General features: G+C 45.4%; 1 protein-coding gene across 1 annotated transcript in view; it reads right to left on the minus strand.

The window, feature by feature from the left end:
- Positions 1-17,736, minus strand: part of Xrra1 (X-ray radiation resistance associated 1) — a 75,032-nt gene that overhangs the window by 36,942 nt on the left and 20,354 nt on the right. The window contains exons 5-8 of the mRNA XM_052714181.1: positions 15,606-15,677; positions 14,490-14,562; positions 11,017-11,114; positions 6,070-6,203 (exon numbers count right to left, since the gene is read on the minus strand). Coding sequence (XP_052570141.1) covers positions 6,070-6,203; positions 11,017-11,114; positions 14,490-14,562; positions 15,606-15,677 — 377 coding nt within the window. The remainder of the gene's footprint in view (positions 1-6,069; positions 6,204-11,016; positions 11,115-14,489; positions 14,563-15,605; positions 15,678-17,736) is intronic.

Genomic DNA, 17,736 nt, shown 5'->3' on the forward strand with positions numbered 1-17,736 from the left:
CTCAGACTTGATACATTTAACTGCATTAAAGCTACCTTTAAGCTCACCAGTTCTTTCTTCTGCTGCTCAGATCTGCCTGAATTCTGCTGCTGAGCTTTCCCTAACTTCTGGTTGTAGAGTTTCTGTTTATTTTCAGGTTCCCTCTCCACTGTTAGTAGGTTTTGCTTGTATGCCATTTTCTTGACTTCCCCCTTGTCCTGTTAGCTCTGTGGGCATCTTTACCACAGTTAAATTTTTCTCTAGATCTTCCTTCAGATCTTCCTGAGAGATAGTACTGTGTGTTCTACAGGTTGGATTTTTGGTGGAAGACTAAAGTTGGCATCTGCTAAAGTGATAGCCCTGGAGGCTACGCTCTTTTCTCATCAAGGTTTGATGGGGTTGGTTTATTTTTATAATTTTTATAGGCTGTCTTCATGGCAAGGATCATTCTGAGGTACAGATGTAAAGTCTTCTCAGATCTGTTCTGACCCTGTGCCTTTCTCTGGATCAGAAGTAGCAGTCAGTGGTCACAGCACAGAGCTCCCACACTTGGAGAGTAGGGACCTTTCTGCCCACTCTGGCAACTGCAAGCTATTCATAGTTATTATACTCCGAAGGATATGTGTGACTGGGGGTGGTTCCAGCTACTGGGAAAAGAGCTGAAATAAAAGACCATCAGCAGTCTGATGGCTAAGCCTTCTTCCTCTGGAAGGTATGTCTCCAGCAGGTCCCAGAGCCCCCAGTGGTCTCCTGAGACAGATTCTGCCAGTGCACGTGTTGCCAGGTGAGGAGACAGATTTGGGGTGTTTCCTATTCTACCATCTGCCGAGAATCTTCTGGCGAAATAGCCTTTTTGACTCAATTACTATACCAGGTATGAAGAATTGGGGAAATTAAAGTTTCCCCAATGTGGACTTGCTGTACAGTGGGGACATCACTTAAATCAGCAATCCATGATGCTGGCTTTTCGTTAGCATTCTCATAGGACCTGGGGATTAGCAGAGGGAAGTGGGAGTATCCTCTCAATGATATCTGATAGTGGGATAATAATGGTATTTCTGCAACTTTGGGCTCTCTCTCTCTCTCTCTCTCTCTCTCTCTCTCTCTCTCTCTCTCTCTCTCTCTCTCTCTCTCTCTGTGTGTGTGTGTGTGTACATGCACATGCCACAGCATGTATGTGGAGGTAAGAGGCTAACTTTCTGGAGTTAGTTCTCTCCTTCTCACATAAATATGGCTTCCAGGGATTGAACTCAGGTCAGCAGGCTTGTGAGGCAAGTTCTTTAAACACTGAGCCATCCTGATGGTCCCACTTCAGGTGCTTCTGACTTAGAGGTCTGTCTTCTCAAGAGAGGTGCTCCCTGGGGGGGGGGGGTCACAAGAATAGTCTCATTGAACTAGAAGCTAATACTGTTACCAGACACTTGGGTTTCTTGTTTCATTGAACCAAGAGGCAGGCAAAGAGGGGACTTGCTCTTGACAATATGAGTAATTATCAAAAGTAAATATACTGTTGTTATTCCTTGAAGGCCCAAAATACCACCTTTGGAGTTCGTGAATTGTTGGTCTCCCGTTAGAGAGTCTATGACATTTAGAAAAAGTTACTAGAAAACCATAGAAGCCCCTGAAAAAGTGAGACGTTCAGTGCTCAGTCTCTTTGGGAGTGAAGACTGAAGAGCTGTAACTGGCTGAGGTTGCTGGCTGACAGTAACAGGACCTTAAAGGGGTGATGGGAAAATTTATAGATATCCACTATGACCTGACCAAGTAAGAGAGATGTGTTGTGGAATATTCCTTTACACTGTGTGAAGATATGTCACTGTGATTGGTTTAATAAAAAGCTAAATGGCCAATAACTAGGCAGGATTTTCGGGGCAGGGAGGACGCTGGGAAGAAGAAGGTGGAGTCACTAGCCAGGCACAGAATAACCAGGATGGGCATAATGGAGATGAGGTAACAAGCATGTGAAAGAATGTAGATTAAAAATATGGGTTAATTTAAGTTATAAGAGGTAGTTAGAAACAAGCCTAAGCTAAGGCTGAGCTTTCATAATTAATATAAGTCTCCATGTCATTTTTTGGGGTGCTGGCAGCCCAAAGAAAAATTAGCCTACAAAAATGACTGCAGTAATTATGAATGTTTTCTTTTTTTGTTGTTTTTTGGTTTTTGGTTTTTGGAGACAGGGTTTCTCTGTGTAACAGTCCTGGAACTCACTTTGTAGATCAGGCTGGCCTCGAAATCTCAGAGATCTGCCTACCTTTGCCTCCCAAGTGCTGGGATTAAAGGCGTGTGCCACCACCGCCCAGCTCATTATATTTTCTTTCTGTTTTTTTTTTTTTTCTTTTTGGTTTTTCAAGACAGGGTTTTTCTGTGTAGCTTTGCGCCTTTCCTGGATCTCGCTCTGTAGACCAGGCTGGCCTTGAACTCACAAAGATCCACCTGCCTCTGCCTTCTGAGTGCTGGGATTAAAGGCGTGCGCTGCCGCCGCCGTCGCCGCCGCCGCCACCACCACCACCACCACCCAGCTCTTTCTGGTTTTATACACACATATGAGTATGTGCATGTGCATTACACATATAAATTGCTAGGTGATCACTGACTTTGTAACTTAGTTTTCAGGTTATAAAACATCCAAATGTTTTTTTTTCTTTTCTTTTTTTGAGACAGTCTCACTGGATAGCTCAGGCTGACATCAAATTCATGGTATAGTTCAGGCTAGCACTGAACTCTCAATCCTCCTACATTTCTCTTCCAAGTGATGGAATTACAGGCGATTGCTACCATGCCTGGCTCCTAAATTTCTATGGAAATAGTTATTCAGAGATAGATACAGTAGCGGATGGAACTACATCTCAGCCCACTGTGGAGGAGGGTGAGTGTCTTCAAATGTAAGTTACATGAAGCCTATAATGATTATCACCGTTGTGTGGGAATTAAATATGGAGAGGGGAGATAGATATTAGGGCTCCAAGGGGTGGGCATGCCAGTCAGCTGGCTCCATGCTGTCAGCCTTCACCCCTTGCCTCTGTGCTCAGCTCTACATGGCACAGCTTAACTATACACGCTAAACTGACTTTTTAAACTGGTTTCTAGCTATCGATTGAAGGGTCTGGTAAGCCTCTACGGAGCCCAGGAGAGTGGGAGGTAAATCCTCTCTCTGCCCGGCTTCTGATAGCACAGGAGCCGTGACAGTGGCAAGTGTTGAGGCAGCAGGACTAGAATCAGAGCAATGGCCTCTCTAAAGTCCATGGCAGACGCAGACTCCTGGCTCCAGTCCACGAGAGTTAACTTCCAACAGCTGAGGGTCAGCCCTCCTTCCTTGGTTCTTCCATGCCCCTCTGCTCCATTTGCTCCAGCATCGTCCTGAGATTTCTGTAACTACTTCTCTCTACTTATCAATTGGTGAGGCTGGAGGTGGAATAAGGTTTGTTGGTTCTGAGTTTTAAAAGAGCCCTTATCTCTCGAAGCATATATTGAGTATTTATAGATGGTACATGAATCTGCTGATTCATTTTTGAGTAGATTCATTTATAGCTGGATACATTATTTATTTAGAATAATCTACAATAGGGTATGGTAGGGGTATAGCTGTAACAGACTGCCATGACCTCACAACCGTCAGGGGCTAATACTGGGTGGGAGGAACAGGGGCTCATTTCACCTTTTACTCTGTCTGGTAAGTGGTTTGTCCACTGCTGTGACAAACACCCGTGAGAAGAAACTCAAAAGAAAGAAGCGTTTGTTTTGGCCATTGGTGGTCTTGATTCTCTTGATTCTGGGCTTACAGTGAGAGGGAATCATGCTGATGGGAGTCTGTGGCACAGATTACCAACCTCGGGAAGGGCTGGAATCAGAGACAAGAATGGGAGGGATACACGATACCCCAAGCACCTTCCCCAGGAAATGACGTTCTGCAGCGAGGCCTTACTTCCTGAAGTTTTGGTACCTCCCAGAACAGCCCCACCAGCTGGGGACCTACCCTTTAGTATAGAAGCCATCCAAGGGGATATTATATACTCAAGCCATAACTTTCCTTTTACATTTCTGAAGTTTTTCCATAATAGAATACAAATGATGACCTCTCTCTACTCAGGACAAGTGGATTCTCTAATTGCAATGCTTTTTTGTGAGTCTGACCGAGACACATCCTCTCACAGAGAAAGCCTACCTTCAGATGAAGTCAACACAGAGGCAAGCGAAGCTGTGTGCAGGTGTCTAAGAGCAGATGACAGGCACCCTAATAGAAGTTGCAAATGGGACCAAGAAAAAGAAAGACACCCAGAACCCTGACACTTCCTGTCCCCAATGCCCAGCATACAAATCCTGCAGATTCATTTTTAGGACTTTCCAGATTAATAGGGCCCTTTTCCTTTACTTTTAAAAATTATCATTTTTAATGTGTGCGGGTGCTTTGTCTGTATGCATGTCTGTCCACCACATGTATGCAGTGCCCATGGAGGCCAGAAGAGGGCATTGGATCCTATGGAACTGGAGTTACAAATGATTGTTAGCTGCCTTGTGGGTGTTGAGAACTAACCTAGGTCCTTGATGCAAGAGCAACACGGTGCTTTTAACTGTTGAATCAACTCTCCACTCCTCCTTTTTCTTTTGTACAGGAGACAAGGTCTCACTGTGTAACCCAGGTTGACCTTGAACTCCCATGATCCTCCTGCCTTAACTTCTTACATACTGATATTATAGGTACATGATACCACTAATGGTTCATTTGTCTCAGTTAGTTTGAACTGGATTTGTGAAACCCAGCTTGGAAACAAAATAATCCTAACTAATGAAACACTAAATCCAATAATCACTATTATCCTGCACCCCTGGAATAACTAACGAACTGCCACACCACTGTCACTGTCCCCTTATCTTTTACCATAGTAATGATCACCATCACGAGGACTGTCGCCATCAATATCTCTATTGGTCAACATCAACTTACTACAGATTATATGGGAAGCACCAGATCCTTGTCTAGCTGCTGCAGATTAGAGATGAGATCAGAGCCCTTGCTTTGAGAGTGCTCCTGACCCTCATGGAGAGGTCAGATGTACCAGCCGTCTATCTACCTTCTATAAAGACACACGTTTAGGTTGCCCAGGTCACAACAGACAAGTCAGGTACTAGACTAACTAGGAAAACCTTCAGTTTGCCTGATGCTTAGAAAAGAGGGGAAATGGGATAGGAGTTGGGCCTTGGAATATGATCAGCCTATATGAGAAGCCATGATGATGACTGCAGCTTCTGCCTCTAGAGTCAGAAAAACTTGATGCAAATCTTGGCTCTGTTGAGAAGCTAGTTTTGTAAACTTGGGGAAGCTATTTAACTTTTTCTCTACCTCAATTTCCTCATCTGGAAAATGGGATGATAATCACCCATGTCATAGAATGACCAGGAGAGTTCGATGAACTAACACCAGTGAAGTGTGGAGAACAGTGTTTGGCACACAGTAAACCCTGCTTCTGTTTTGTTATTCAGAAAAGAAAGTATGTTCTGGCAGAAGGAACAGCCTCAACAGAGGCGCAGAATGAGAGTGTACAGAGGTTGCTGAGAGGCTAGCAAGTCAACTTACGGAGATGGGACCGAGGGCCTATAAGGGGAACAGCTAGCAAGAGCAACACCCATGCTTTACCAAGCATCAGAGGCAGGGAAAGTGGCTCTGTGTGTGTGTGTGTGTGTGTGTGTGTGTGTGTACAGGTATGCACATGTGTGTTTGTGTCCATTGTGCATACATGTATGCATGTATGTTTTGAGACAGGGTCTCACTATATAGCCTTGGCTGGCTGGAACTTGCTATGTAGACCAGGCTGGCTGGAACTCACAGAGCTTGACCTGCTCCAGCCTACTAAGTGCTGGGATTGAAGGCTTGCACCATCATGCCCAGCTCTAATTTCTCTTAATAGCACACAGGAAAGCATCCATTTGGGGCCTTTCCTGGGAGGATAAATAGGCAGCATTCACCCTTTGGGCACTCAAAGCCTGACTTTACAGAATTTCCAAGAAGAGTTGCTCTGAACTATTCCTTTGATGTCAGGACTCAGGCCTCTGAGGGGACACATAGAATAAACTCACAGGTGTAGAACTTACTGTTCTGTGACAGCCATGTTGGATGGCAGAGAGGTGAGCCCATTGCCTGTGAGGAGCAGCACACGGAGATGCGGCAGAATCCCCAGATCGCAGATGGCATCCTCAGTCAGGCTGTTGAAGGAAAGGTCCAAGAACTACCATGCAAAACAAAAGAAGGGACAAGAGAAGCAACATGTGACAGTGAGGCCCAAACACAGTGGGAGCTGACTATGCCCCCTCCTCACTTCCTGGAAAACCGCATCACCTGTGGGAGTCAGGCTCATGCTCTTGCATCTCTGTCTCCCTGGTGGCACTGCTCAGACTCCTCCCTGCCCCTTGCCTATCCCACCAGTCACCCTCTTTATGTCTCCACGAGAAGGATGTCCTTCTCTGGGCATGGGAATCTTAGCCCCAGAAGGCCATCTCAAAGCTGCTTCCTTATAAAATAGTCCCCAAACCTCAGCCAGGTGAGCTGTCTCCCTCCTCTGGCTTTGTAAGCCTTGTCTAAACTACCCCAGGGTACTTGTCCAAGTCTGCAGGGTCTTGAGATAGCTGGAGATGTACAAGAAACAGGAGTGCCATGTACTATGTCTGGCACACAGTGGAGGAGTGGATGGGATCGTAAGGCCCTTGGAGGTCAGAGGCCAAGTCACTGCAGTATTGCAGCCTTATGAGCACAGGCCCTGACACAGAGCAGATATACCAGCCCCATCCTGAAGGCTTGTTTTGTCCTTGCCCTCTGGGAGCTCCCAGCTTGGGCTGCAAGTATCACTGTCCATCTGTTAATAAGTGATGCTGCCGGACTCCGAGAAGCTGCTTTTGTGTGGTCAGTGGTTAACAGAGACTCACAACTGATCCAGTGTGGAGACTAAGAGGCTGTGGAGTGCTTGGCCTTAATGGGACACCTGCATCCTCTCCTTCAAGGCCCAGGGACCATCGCAGAGGAGGGGTTGCAAGGCTTTAAAAGGCTGGAGAGGAATGCTGTAAAACTGTCTTCTGAGTGTGACGTGCCGGTGCACTCATCATCTCACTGCGGCTGTGGTGACCATCAACATTTCATCATGGAAGGAGAAAGGGCTCATGGGGCCCGGGCCCCTTGGAAGGACTACTGGTAGTTAATAGTGGCAGGGGAAGGGTGTCACTTTCTTCAGTGGTGATACGTTGTCCATGTTCTGGTAAATAACCTCCCACTTAAGCTCATGCAGGCAGCCCAGAGGGTCACACACAGGTCATAAAGGCAGAAGGGGGTCTTGGGAAGACAGGTTTCAGCAGGAGAGGAAGAGGGATGAAACAGGTACTAGGTGGGAGGATTAAAATTCATTTTATACGTACATGAAACTGCCACAGGATAGCAACTAAGTCAATTTAAGAGAGACAGAAGTAATACCACTAGGATGGACGTCTAGACACACACCACAAGCCACAAAGGCAGCAACAGCCAGGTCTGCCAGAATCCAGCACAGGCCCCACCCAGCGGCAGCATCTGAGCCACCCTCAGACAAGACTGCTAAAGGCACAGAGTGCTGGAGTGAGAGAGGCACAGATGGAAGCAGGAGCCATCTTGCTGGTTCTGAGGACTGTAAAAGGTTTGGGTGCCAGTGAAGCTCATGGTATAGGAGAGGATGGATAAGACTGGCCAGGATGTGAAAAGCTCCAAGCACCAACAGGAAAGAGAGGGCGTGAGGTGCACAGAACAGGGCCATCTCACTTGGCTGGAACAAGGAGAGGGGAAGGCCTGGAAATAAGTTATGAAAAGCACACATGAAGATGGGGAAGTCCTTGTCTCTAACACTCACATGTGGACTGCCAAGACATAGTGGATTTTATCTGCCTCCTTTGTGTCTCTCATGGTCCCTCCGACCCATGCCTCATACAGCAGCCAGAACACATTTTCTAAAACACAACTCTGACCACAACATGCTCCAGCTTAAAACTCCATGATCCTATAAGACAGTTTCAGCTCCTTAGCAAGTTCGAGACACTCTGAGGTCTGTCCGGAGCCACTTCTTCAGGCTTACACAGCACTACCCAACCTCAACACTCACTCTCCATCCTATCCACATTTGAACTGGTTCACCGGTATTCAAGCTCAGGAGTCAGCAAACCACAGCCAACAAGCCAAATCCAGCCTGATGCTCGTTTGTGGCCAAAGAGCTAAGAATGATCTTTACACTTAAAAATAAAAACAAGGGGCCAGGTTAGGTGGCGCACGCCTTTAATCCCAGTGCTCGGGAGGCAGAAGCAGGTGGATCTATGTGAGTTGAGGCCAGCCTGGGCTACAGAGTAAGTTTTAGGAGAGCTAGGATTACACAGATACACCCTGTCTCAGATAGATAGATAGATAGATAGATAGATAGATAGATAGATAGATAGATAGAGAGAGAGAGAGACAGACAGAGATGAATGAATGCATGAATAAATAAATAAATAAATGAAGAATAGTGTGCTCCATGTGGCAATTATGAGAAATTCACATTTCAACATCATGCTTGTTTGCCTGCATTCTGTCTACAGTTCTTTCTTTCTACAGAGGCATGGATGACTTGTTATGACAGTCCTAATTATTATGAAGAGATGGACCCAAAGTTTAATATACTAAATTTCTTGTCTCTTACAGAAAAAAACAAACTGTGGACCCCTATTCTACTGTGTTGGCTATTTAATGTTGGATCCAGATTTGCTTTCCATGAAGGTTAGCTCAAGAAATAAATATTTGTAGCATCATAGTTCACAGAATTTTAGAGCCAGCCCAGATTTACAAAGGGGGAAACTTTAACCTCAAGCCAAGGTGCCAGCAAAGGGCTGGCAGGAAAGACTAGAGTAAAGCTTCCGGCTGCTGGGGCAGAGGTCCTGCTGGACAGTTTTCAGATTTGTAAACAGGGAATCAAATCATGGCAAAGTTAATTTCTCCAGAACTGACTATGGAGGAATTCCACTCTGGGCTGCTCCCCTCGGGGCAGGTTTGCTGACAACCAAGGACAGAGATTCCTGGCCTGGCTGCTGTATCTGCTGAGTCACATTGAGTTTTATTACACATTAAAGTATTCATTACTGTGAGATGCAAATTCAGGACATTTGACATGTTTATCTTTTTTCCTAGGGAGCCCTTGCAAATCACAGAGAGACAAGAACAAATGACTGATCCAGAGATTTCCTTTTCTCATTTATATTCTGCATCCTAAAATGAGTCTGTTTTCTTTTGTTGACAAATTCTTTTGACTAATACCGGGTCTGAAGGATAAATAATCTTCATCAGATGCAATCAAATTATAAAGTAAGGCACGTACAAAATCAATCATGGTGAACATTAGATCCCAAGCTAGCCATTCAGAGCCAAAGCCTGTGATCACGTCTCCCTGGATGGCTCCTGGCACTTTGGAGTGTTTGGGATATCTGGAAGGAGGAAGACAAGATTTATGGCACAATATGCAATTCTCGGGAGTCCAGTGACTGTTCTCTGAAAAAGTCCAAGAATAATGGGAGTCCACAGGAGGCACCTGGGCTTGAAGGCCAAAGAAATGGCTCCCTGGATCTCTAGTGTCTAGGATCTACTTCGCACCATCAGCACCAAGATATAATACAGAAAGATGCTTTAACATAGCTCCAAGCTGTATTAGTTACTTAGTTTGGGTTTTGTTGGACTTTGTGAGTTTGTCTAATAAATAAGTCTGAGGACCAACTCATGTCCCAAGTCAGAGCAAATCGACTCAAAACCATGAGAAAGGTCAGCACTGCATTCAGCACAGGATGTTTTCAGAATTTGAGGAGACACTGTCCGTCTTGGGAAGATTCCCATGATGTTAAAGTGTTTCCAAACTCTGGCGTATAAAGGCCATCAACTCCTTGAAAAAGTCAATCTCTCTGAGACAAGTTAAGTGAGGCACACATGAAGCATGGCTGACCTCTGATGTTTGCAGATTTAAGCTACCAAAGCTTACAGCATGTAGATACGCTGCTAAGGCATGGATGGAAATGCTTTCCTGTAAGGCCAGCATAAAGGGTAGGGTTTATTACTCAGGGAGAGAGTGAGCCTGGCCAGGTGGCTGAGTCCTACTTTTGGCACTGTTCTCTAGTCCATGTCTACAGTGACTCTCAGTTAGTGACAAGAACTTCATTCCCTTGTAAAAAGTGGCCTCTAGTCTATCAAAGTCACAAGTGGTAATAAAGTATAAAGATAGGCAAACCAAATTTTCTATCCCAAGGTTCTGAGGATAGAGATGTGCATGTGCCTAGAATATACTATTGAGTTCACAGGAGCCCTATTTTGTCTATCCTCATCTCTAGGTCTACAGAATAGATGTACAGCCTATATTACCCCACTGGGACTAACCTAGGTTACTGAGGTCAGGTGTGTTTTGGTATTGGTTCACAATGTCTCTATCTTACTGCTCCTGGCTCTTAACCTCCACAGCCCTTCAAACACATAAGGAGATACATCTCCTATGAAACTCCTCCTCCTATGATACTAATACTGTTACCACCACCACCACCACCACCACCACCACCACCACCACCACCATCACCATCACCACAACTACCACCACCACCACCACCACCACCACCACCACCACCACAACTACCACCACCACCACCACCACCACCACCACCACCACCACCACCACAACTACCACCACCACCACCACCACCACCACCACCACCACCACCACCACAACTACCACCACCACCACCACCACCACCACCACCACCACCACAACTACCACCACCACCACCACCACCACCACCACCACCACCACCACCACAACTACCACCACCACCACCACCATCACCACCACCACCACCACCACCACCACCACCACCACCACCACCACCCTCTCCAGAGGCCATCCATGAAGAGCCTAGAGTGAAAGCCCAGAGAACCCTTCCCCAAAGTTACAATCTGTAAAGACCCTTATACTAATTCCTTACAGACTAACAGGTAGGATCAAAAACTCCCTACCTCCAACTTACTTCCAATGTCTTGAAGTCTCCATATTTCACATAAATCATCTTGATGCCGTTGAATGCAAGCTCCAGTTCCTTTAGGGCTGGAAATGTATGAAAAGCATCTACATGGGAACAGAAAGAGAGAATCTTGAGCTTGTATAGGCGTAAAGAGAAAGATGCTAATAATGACCATTCACTGAGCTTCCACAGGGGGATGGGTGAGTACTGTGGACGACGCTTTATGTATCACTTTATGCATCAGGCCTCTAAATCTCTAACCATAGGGCTAGAAAGATGGCTTGGGATAAGAGGATTTACTGCTCTTGCAGAGGACCAGAGTTCAGTTCCCAGCAGCCACACTGGGTGGCTTCCAACGCCTGTTATTCCAGCTCCAGTGGTTCCAATGACCTCTCTCTCCTGTCCTCTATGGGTACCTGCATTCATGTACACACTCCCAACACACACACACACACACACACACACACACACACACACACACACACACACACACACACACCTTTTAGAAAATTTTAAATCTCTCACTAATGGGAATTATAATTTTCATTCTATGGTTGAGGAAATGGAGGCCCAGGCAGACAAAGTGACTTGTTAGAAATGGGATTGCTAGTAAGTGGGAAAACTAAGGATTGAATGTAGTAAGTCTGTTCCAATGCAAAGCCCATTTAAAAATTATCTCTGTTCTTTCTTCTTTTTTCTTCCCAGCCCAGGAAGCAAGCCCAGGCCCTTGTGCATGCCGGGCAGACTCTCTACCATTGAGCCACACTCCTAGATACTGATTAGAGATGTCAACATGCTTACCCCCAAAGAGTCAAACATCACAAGGAAAAAAAGTTCCTTTAATCCCAACATTCAGTGTCAACTGTTTAAAATTCCTTGTATATACTTCATATTTTTCTCATGTATGTATTGAAATACAATCTTCTTTTTACAAACATGGAATATATGCTGTATTGTGGCTTTTCTCCTTTAGCAGTATGACTTGAAGATTATTCCATGCTAAAACAAACAGATTGGTCCAATATCTTAGTTACCTTCTGGTACAGACATGCCATAATTTAACCCTTTTCCTATGGTAGCATTTAGGCTATGTGAGTAAGAGGTAATCAAACACTCCCTCTTGCATGATAACTGGATCTCAGATTTTCTTTCTAGTCCTGTTTCCCTGGAAACCTGATGTACATGCTATGGTAACTGTGTTACTAGGCAACTATTGCTTGTGGTAAAAATGATTGCAGACCAGTAAATTGTGTCTGGGCCAGGAGAAAGTATAAATTATAAACATCCGAAGGGGATGCTTTTCTGTAAGTGGTGACTCCTATAATCAGGCATGTCCTTTATGGGAATGCTACAAGCTACAGACCTATGGAATGTCACAAGGGACATTGGTTCCTGTGGTTGATGAGATTTCCAAGCAAGGGTGATTCCTGCATTTACCCAGTGAGAGTTTCTGTCCTACACCTGGGATGATACTTGGCTAGTGGGCAGCCCTGTAGACGGCCAGCCATGGGGACTCCACTGAAGAACTTCTGAAGCTGTGCAACTGACATGTAGTGTAGAATCACTTAGAATCTTCTAAGTGACCCTGGTGTACTGTGTGGCCTATAGAAGGCTTGTGAGTCAGAATGTTCAGTAAGGCCTAATGAGAGACTGTCCAGTGGGAATTTCCTCGTGTAAATCTCTCTCGGAGAACAGATTCCTAGAAATGGAACTACAAAAAGCAATGACTATTTCAATTTTTAAAAGATTTATTTACGTATGTGTTTGCTTGTTTAGTGTATGTTTGTGTGCTTGTGTGACCTCATGTGCACCAGTGTGTGCAGGAGCCCATGGAGGCTAGAGGAGGGCACTGGATTCCCTGGAACTAGGTGGCTGTGGGCTGTCATGTGGGGGCTGGAAACCGAACCTGGGTCCTTTGCAAGAGCAGCAAATGCTCTTAACAGCTGAGCCAGCTCTCCAGGCCTGTTTTAAACTTTAAGAGATACTATCAAATTACCTCCATGGTGTCACATCGACTTCTCATATTTTACTTTCACCGAGAGTACCCACCTCCACACCAGTTCTGGCTCTTAATCCGTCTTTTTCATACCTGCCAATATTTGACGGGCATAAAATAGTATCCTGGTGTTGTTTCCCTTATTAGTGGGGCTGATCATCTTTTCACGTGCCTTTTGGCCTGTTTGTACCAAGGCATCTCCTAGCATACTACACTTCCTTCTAAGGCAGGGATCTCATCGGATGCCTCTTTAGAAGCTCCCAACCAACTCACTGAGACAAACCGAGCTCATCTCATTGGCCCCACCCTTCCAGGACTGTTTCTGAGTATTCCCCTTGATTCACCCCTTTCGTGAGTCCCACCTCTCCCCAAATCACTCTCTCAATCCCCCTCACTCTGCCTGTCTCAAGCATCACCTCCTCTCCCCTGGAAAACTGAAATGATCCCTCTCATCTCCTGGCCTCCATTTTTCTCTCTCAGAATCCACCCCTTCTCACTGAGCTTCCCTGTCTAAAAGCCTTCCCCAGTATAAGCCTCTGTGTGTTTACTTGGGGGATTCGAGTGGGAGAGATTTGTCCCTCTACTGTTTGGAGGATTAAGTTCAACTCCCCAAGGACTCCATGATCCCAAAGTCCTGCCAATGTGTCTAGCCTCAGGCCTCCCCATTCATCCCCTGTCAGCAATCTTCCTGACCAGGCAGTACACAGCTGCCCCTCAAACCAAAACACCTTTACTAATTCCTGAGTCATTTTTTTAAAATTACATTGTGGTGTGTGTGTGTGTGTGTGTGTCTGTGTGTGTGTGTGTGTGTGTGTGTGTGTGTGTGTGTCTGTGTCTGAGGACAACTTTTCGGGAGATGGTTCTCATCTACCACGTGAGTCCCAGGGAATAAATTCAGGTCACTGACCTTGGCAGCAGGTGCTTTAACCCCCTCAGCCATCTTGCCAGCCCAGCTTATTTATCTTAGCTTAGGTGTTCTTCTCTTACATTTTCCTGACTCACTCACTGGTCTGGGTTAAAGTCCCCCTTGTATGCTTACATAGTGTTTCCTGACTCCCCTGTACCATTGCTTACATGTACCCTGCTTTTGGTCTGAGTCTGAGCCCATAAAGCATAAGCTGTCCGGAGCAGGACACGCTTCTTTTTAAAGGCCACACATTCTGACACCAGCAGGGGTCACTGTAGATTTGCTGAATTACCAAGAGGCTTTCTCTCTGGCAGGAGCACATACAGGTTTAAATGCCTCTCTCCCTGGAGTTTGCAAGCTAGCCTGCAAGGTTGGAGGAGAGGAGCATCAACTCACAGAGAGGCATGCTTCAGGGACAGCCCAGGACCAGAGTGCAGACCTGAGCGCTCTCCAGGGCCCTTACTCTCCTGCTACTCTACAAGAGACAAAAGGCCCATGACAGTTGGACAGACAGACAAATCCTATCGCAAGTGATATTCTGGCCAGGAGGATAGTTTCCAAGAAGAGGAAGCTCACCTAGAGGCAGCAGGTTTTCAGAGGCGTTGATATAAATCACAGAAGTAAAATGTTTGAAGTCCTTTTCCTTTGCCTGTCAGGATTCCAGGAAAACACAGGATTAGTTCCCAGCCCAGGAGCCCTGCAGGAACACCAGAGCAACTGCCGAGAGGACAAACGCCCAAAGGACTAAGAGATATTCTTAGTGCAAGAGCAGCCCTGTGGGGGAGAGCTGTGAGGGCTTTTCTGTTCATTTTATGCTACCCTGAAGTACTCCAAATATATGGAAAAGCACCGTGAGTGATCTTTGAAGATGTAGCCAAATATGACCCAGTTTTAACAGATCTGAGTCTGAACTGTTTCAGCTTCAAAGACTTATGACCTCTATCATCATGCCCTCTATATATCTCCTCCCCAAATCTCACACCTCATTCCCGTTCTTGATTTTTAGGCATATTATATACACACATGTTTATGTCCATTAACTATACATAGGGTTATTTACATGTTTTAAAACTTTATATTCATACAGTCTTATGATACAATATGCCTTTTTACTCAATAGTATGATTTTGAGACTTATGTGATATATATATTATATATAATATATATATATATATCTTTGGAGATTAATCTGTGTTGATACACATAGGTCCAGTTCATCCATTTGAATTCCTTGCTTGACTCTATGACAAACTGTCCTTTCCTAGTGGGTGCACATTTTATCCGTTTCAAAATCTCCATAATTACAAACACTGGTGCCATACACTCTTGTACATTCCTCATCATAAGAGTTTCTTTACTCCTACCAGATGGTAAGCTCCCGTGATGGAAACTCCATACAAGGAATTACACTCTACTCAAATTCCCTAGCCAATTCACACCATGTTCTATGCCCCAGGCTCAAGAACAGATTCCTAAGGTGAGTTTTGCTAATTCACACAAATACCAAATTTATAGCAACGTTTGTGTGTGACTATTTTTTCTACCCAGTGAGCCCTTGTCTGCCCGATTCCCCTCTCTTTCTACATAACTGATTTCTAGTGCCCAGGAACTGTGGAGGTGCCATACACAAACCAGAGCATCCAGGTAGCCCCCTCACATCTGGCTCTGTCACATCTTGGCTGCTGACCTCACCTTGGAGAACTTCATGCCGCTCACATTGATAGTGCAAAGATCTGATGGCTTTCTTGTACAGTGGTGCTTCAGCTGGAACACAGGACACAGAGTTGGTCCCCAAGGTCCCAACAGAATGCAATGTTAGGCTATTTCTGCTGAGTGTTTTCTCAATGGGCACTCTCATAAAACTTGCCATTTGTTTGCACGTGCATTCATTCATTCTCTGAGTATTAACTGAGTACCACCTTTGGGCCACAACTGACTATATTAACAAACTCATGTTTAATCCTAACTGAACCCCTCTATTGTAAATAGTGTTTCTTATTACTTATTAGTTGTGCTGAAGGGTTTAGCTCTCTCTTTCAGTATTACTTTAAAGGGTTTATTTCCCCCCTTCAATGAGGCTCAGAGATAGAAGGTGCCTTGCCTGAGGTTCTCTAGCTAGTACATGATTGATCTATGATTTGGATTCAAATCTGTACTCACTAAACCACACATTTTTGCCTACTGCATGTCATTATATATAATGAAAAAGTTAGGATTGAATATCGGCTTCAAAGTATCTCCTAGTTTGATGCTATGGCGCTCCTTGTCCCACCCGTTATGGGCATCCTGTATGGTGCCTACTTTGAAGAGGCTCTAAACAGGCTCAGGGAAGACAGGGGGCAAGTGGCAGATGCCTTCCACACCTTCACTTAGTGGGAAGTCAAATGACAAGTACTTAGAAATGTAATGATTATTTTAAAGGAGAAATACAAGATTCCATGGGGTATGGAAACGGGAGGTCCCAACCTCAGTCTCAGGAAGAGGAAACATTGACCTGAGGAAGTGGTTTTCAGCTGAGGGCTAAGAGACAATCCTATGACGTGGGTAGGGAGTGTGCAGGCCTTCCAGGCAGGAGAAGGCACAGAGTTTTTGAGAGGTAGCCAAGACAAGGTTAGAGGGTGAGTTGTGAGACCATTCGGATCCACATTGGCTCTGAACAAGAGTGTGGATTAAGTAATGGCTGACAGCGGTTTCTTAAAAAGCAGTATGTCTGACCTCCTTAGAAAGGATAAGAAGACAGAAGAGACCAATGTGCCAGAAGTTGTTAATGCCCCTTCCAATAAACATTCGTCTACATCTTCCCTGTTAAAGAACACTGAGGTCATTTTCCTTCCTTAAAGTGGACATGTTCCAAGCTCCAGCCCCAAGAACAAGCCTCAACCTGTCCCAGCCAAACATCAAGGTCTTGTTCCACCAACCAGTAACTGGATATGTAGGTCATGCCAATAAGATGTTGGCTGCTGAGAGCAGGAGTGGGTGACAGTTTAGGGATGTCCTTTCTTCTAAAGGCAGGCATGGTACAGTGGCAACCCCTTCTCTGCCTCTGGATATTGTCCTCGTGTGTGTGTGTGTGTGTGTGTGATGATCAGAACTGCTGCAGCCATTTTGGAATAATAAAGGGAGTCGGGCCAGGAGGACAAGTCAGCATGCTGAGGAGGACAGAGCAGAAAGATGGAAGGACGGAGCCTTGGGAGATGTTACATACCCATGACGTAATGGATCCCAAGCAATGCCTCAGGCTTCTGTGTGAAACAAAAGCATTTGATTTATACTATTTGATTATCAGCAGCAGCATCTGGGGATGTGTGCATGTGTGCACACACCATGTCATACATGGGAAGGTCAGAGGGCAACTTTTGGGAGTTGGTTCTCTCCTTCTACCTTCCCTCCTGGGGATCGAACTCAGCATGTCAGGCTTGGTACAGCAAGTGCTTTTTCTCACTGAGCCATCTTGATGACCCAAAAGAAAAGCATTCTAATTGGTTTGCACTAGTTTGAGAGTTCTGTGGCTAGTCCAATAAGAGATGATGGTGGCTGAGTTAAGAGCTGCAGCAGAAGAGATGAGAGGAAGATAGACTTGATGATGTTTAACAGGAGTTCCAGGACTTGGTAAAGAGGGTAGTATGACAGGGCAAGAGGCAAGTGTAAAGCAGAACCCCAGGTCACGAGCTTGGTGGCTGGTTAGTTAGTGCCGACACAGAGATGATATATTTGGGGATGTGGGGTCAATGGGGTGTGTGCAGTAGTACAATCTGAGGTGCCTGTGAACTGAGAGGCAGCATAGAGATCCTGATGCTCTGAAAAACATTCTCATTGCTCCTTC

This window comes from Peromyscus californicus, unplaced genomic scaffold, assembly GCF_007827085.1.
Source record: "Peromyscus californicus insignis strain IS unplaced genomic scaffold, ASM782708v3 Scaffold_4__1_contigs__length_199733344, whole genome shotgun sequence".
Classification (NCBI taxonomy): domain Eukaryota; kingdom Metazoa; phylum Chordata; class Mammalia; order Rodentia; family Cricetidae; genus Peromyscus; species Peromyscus californicus.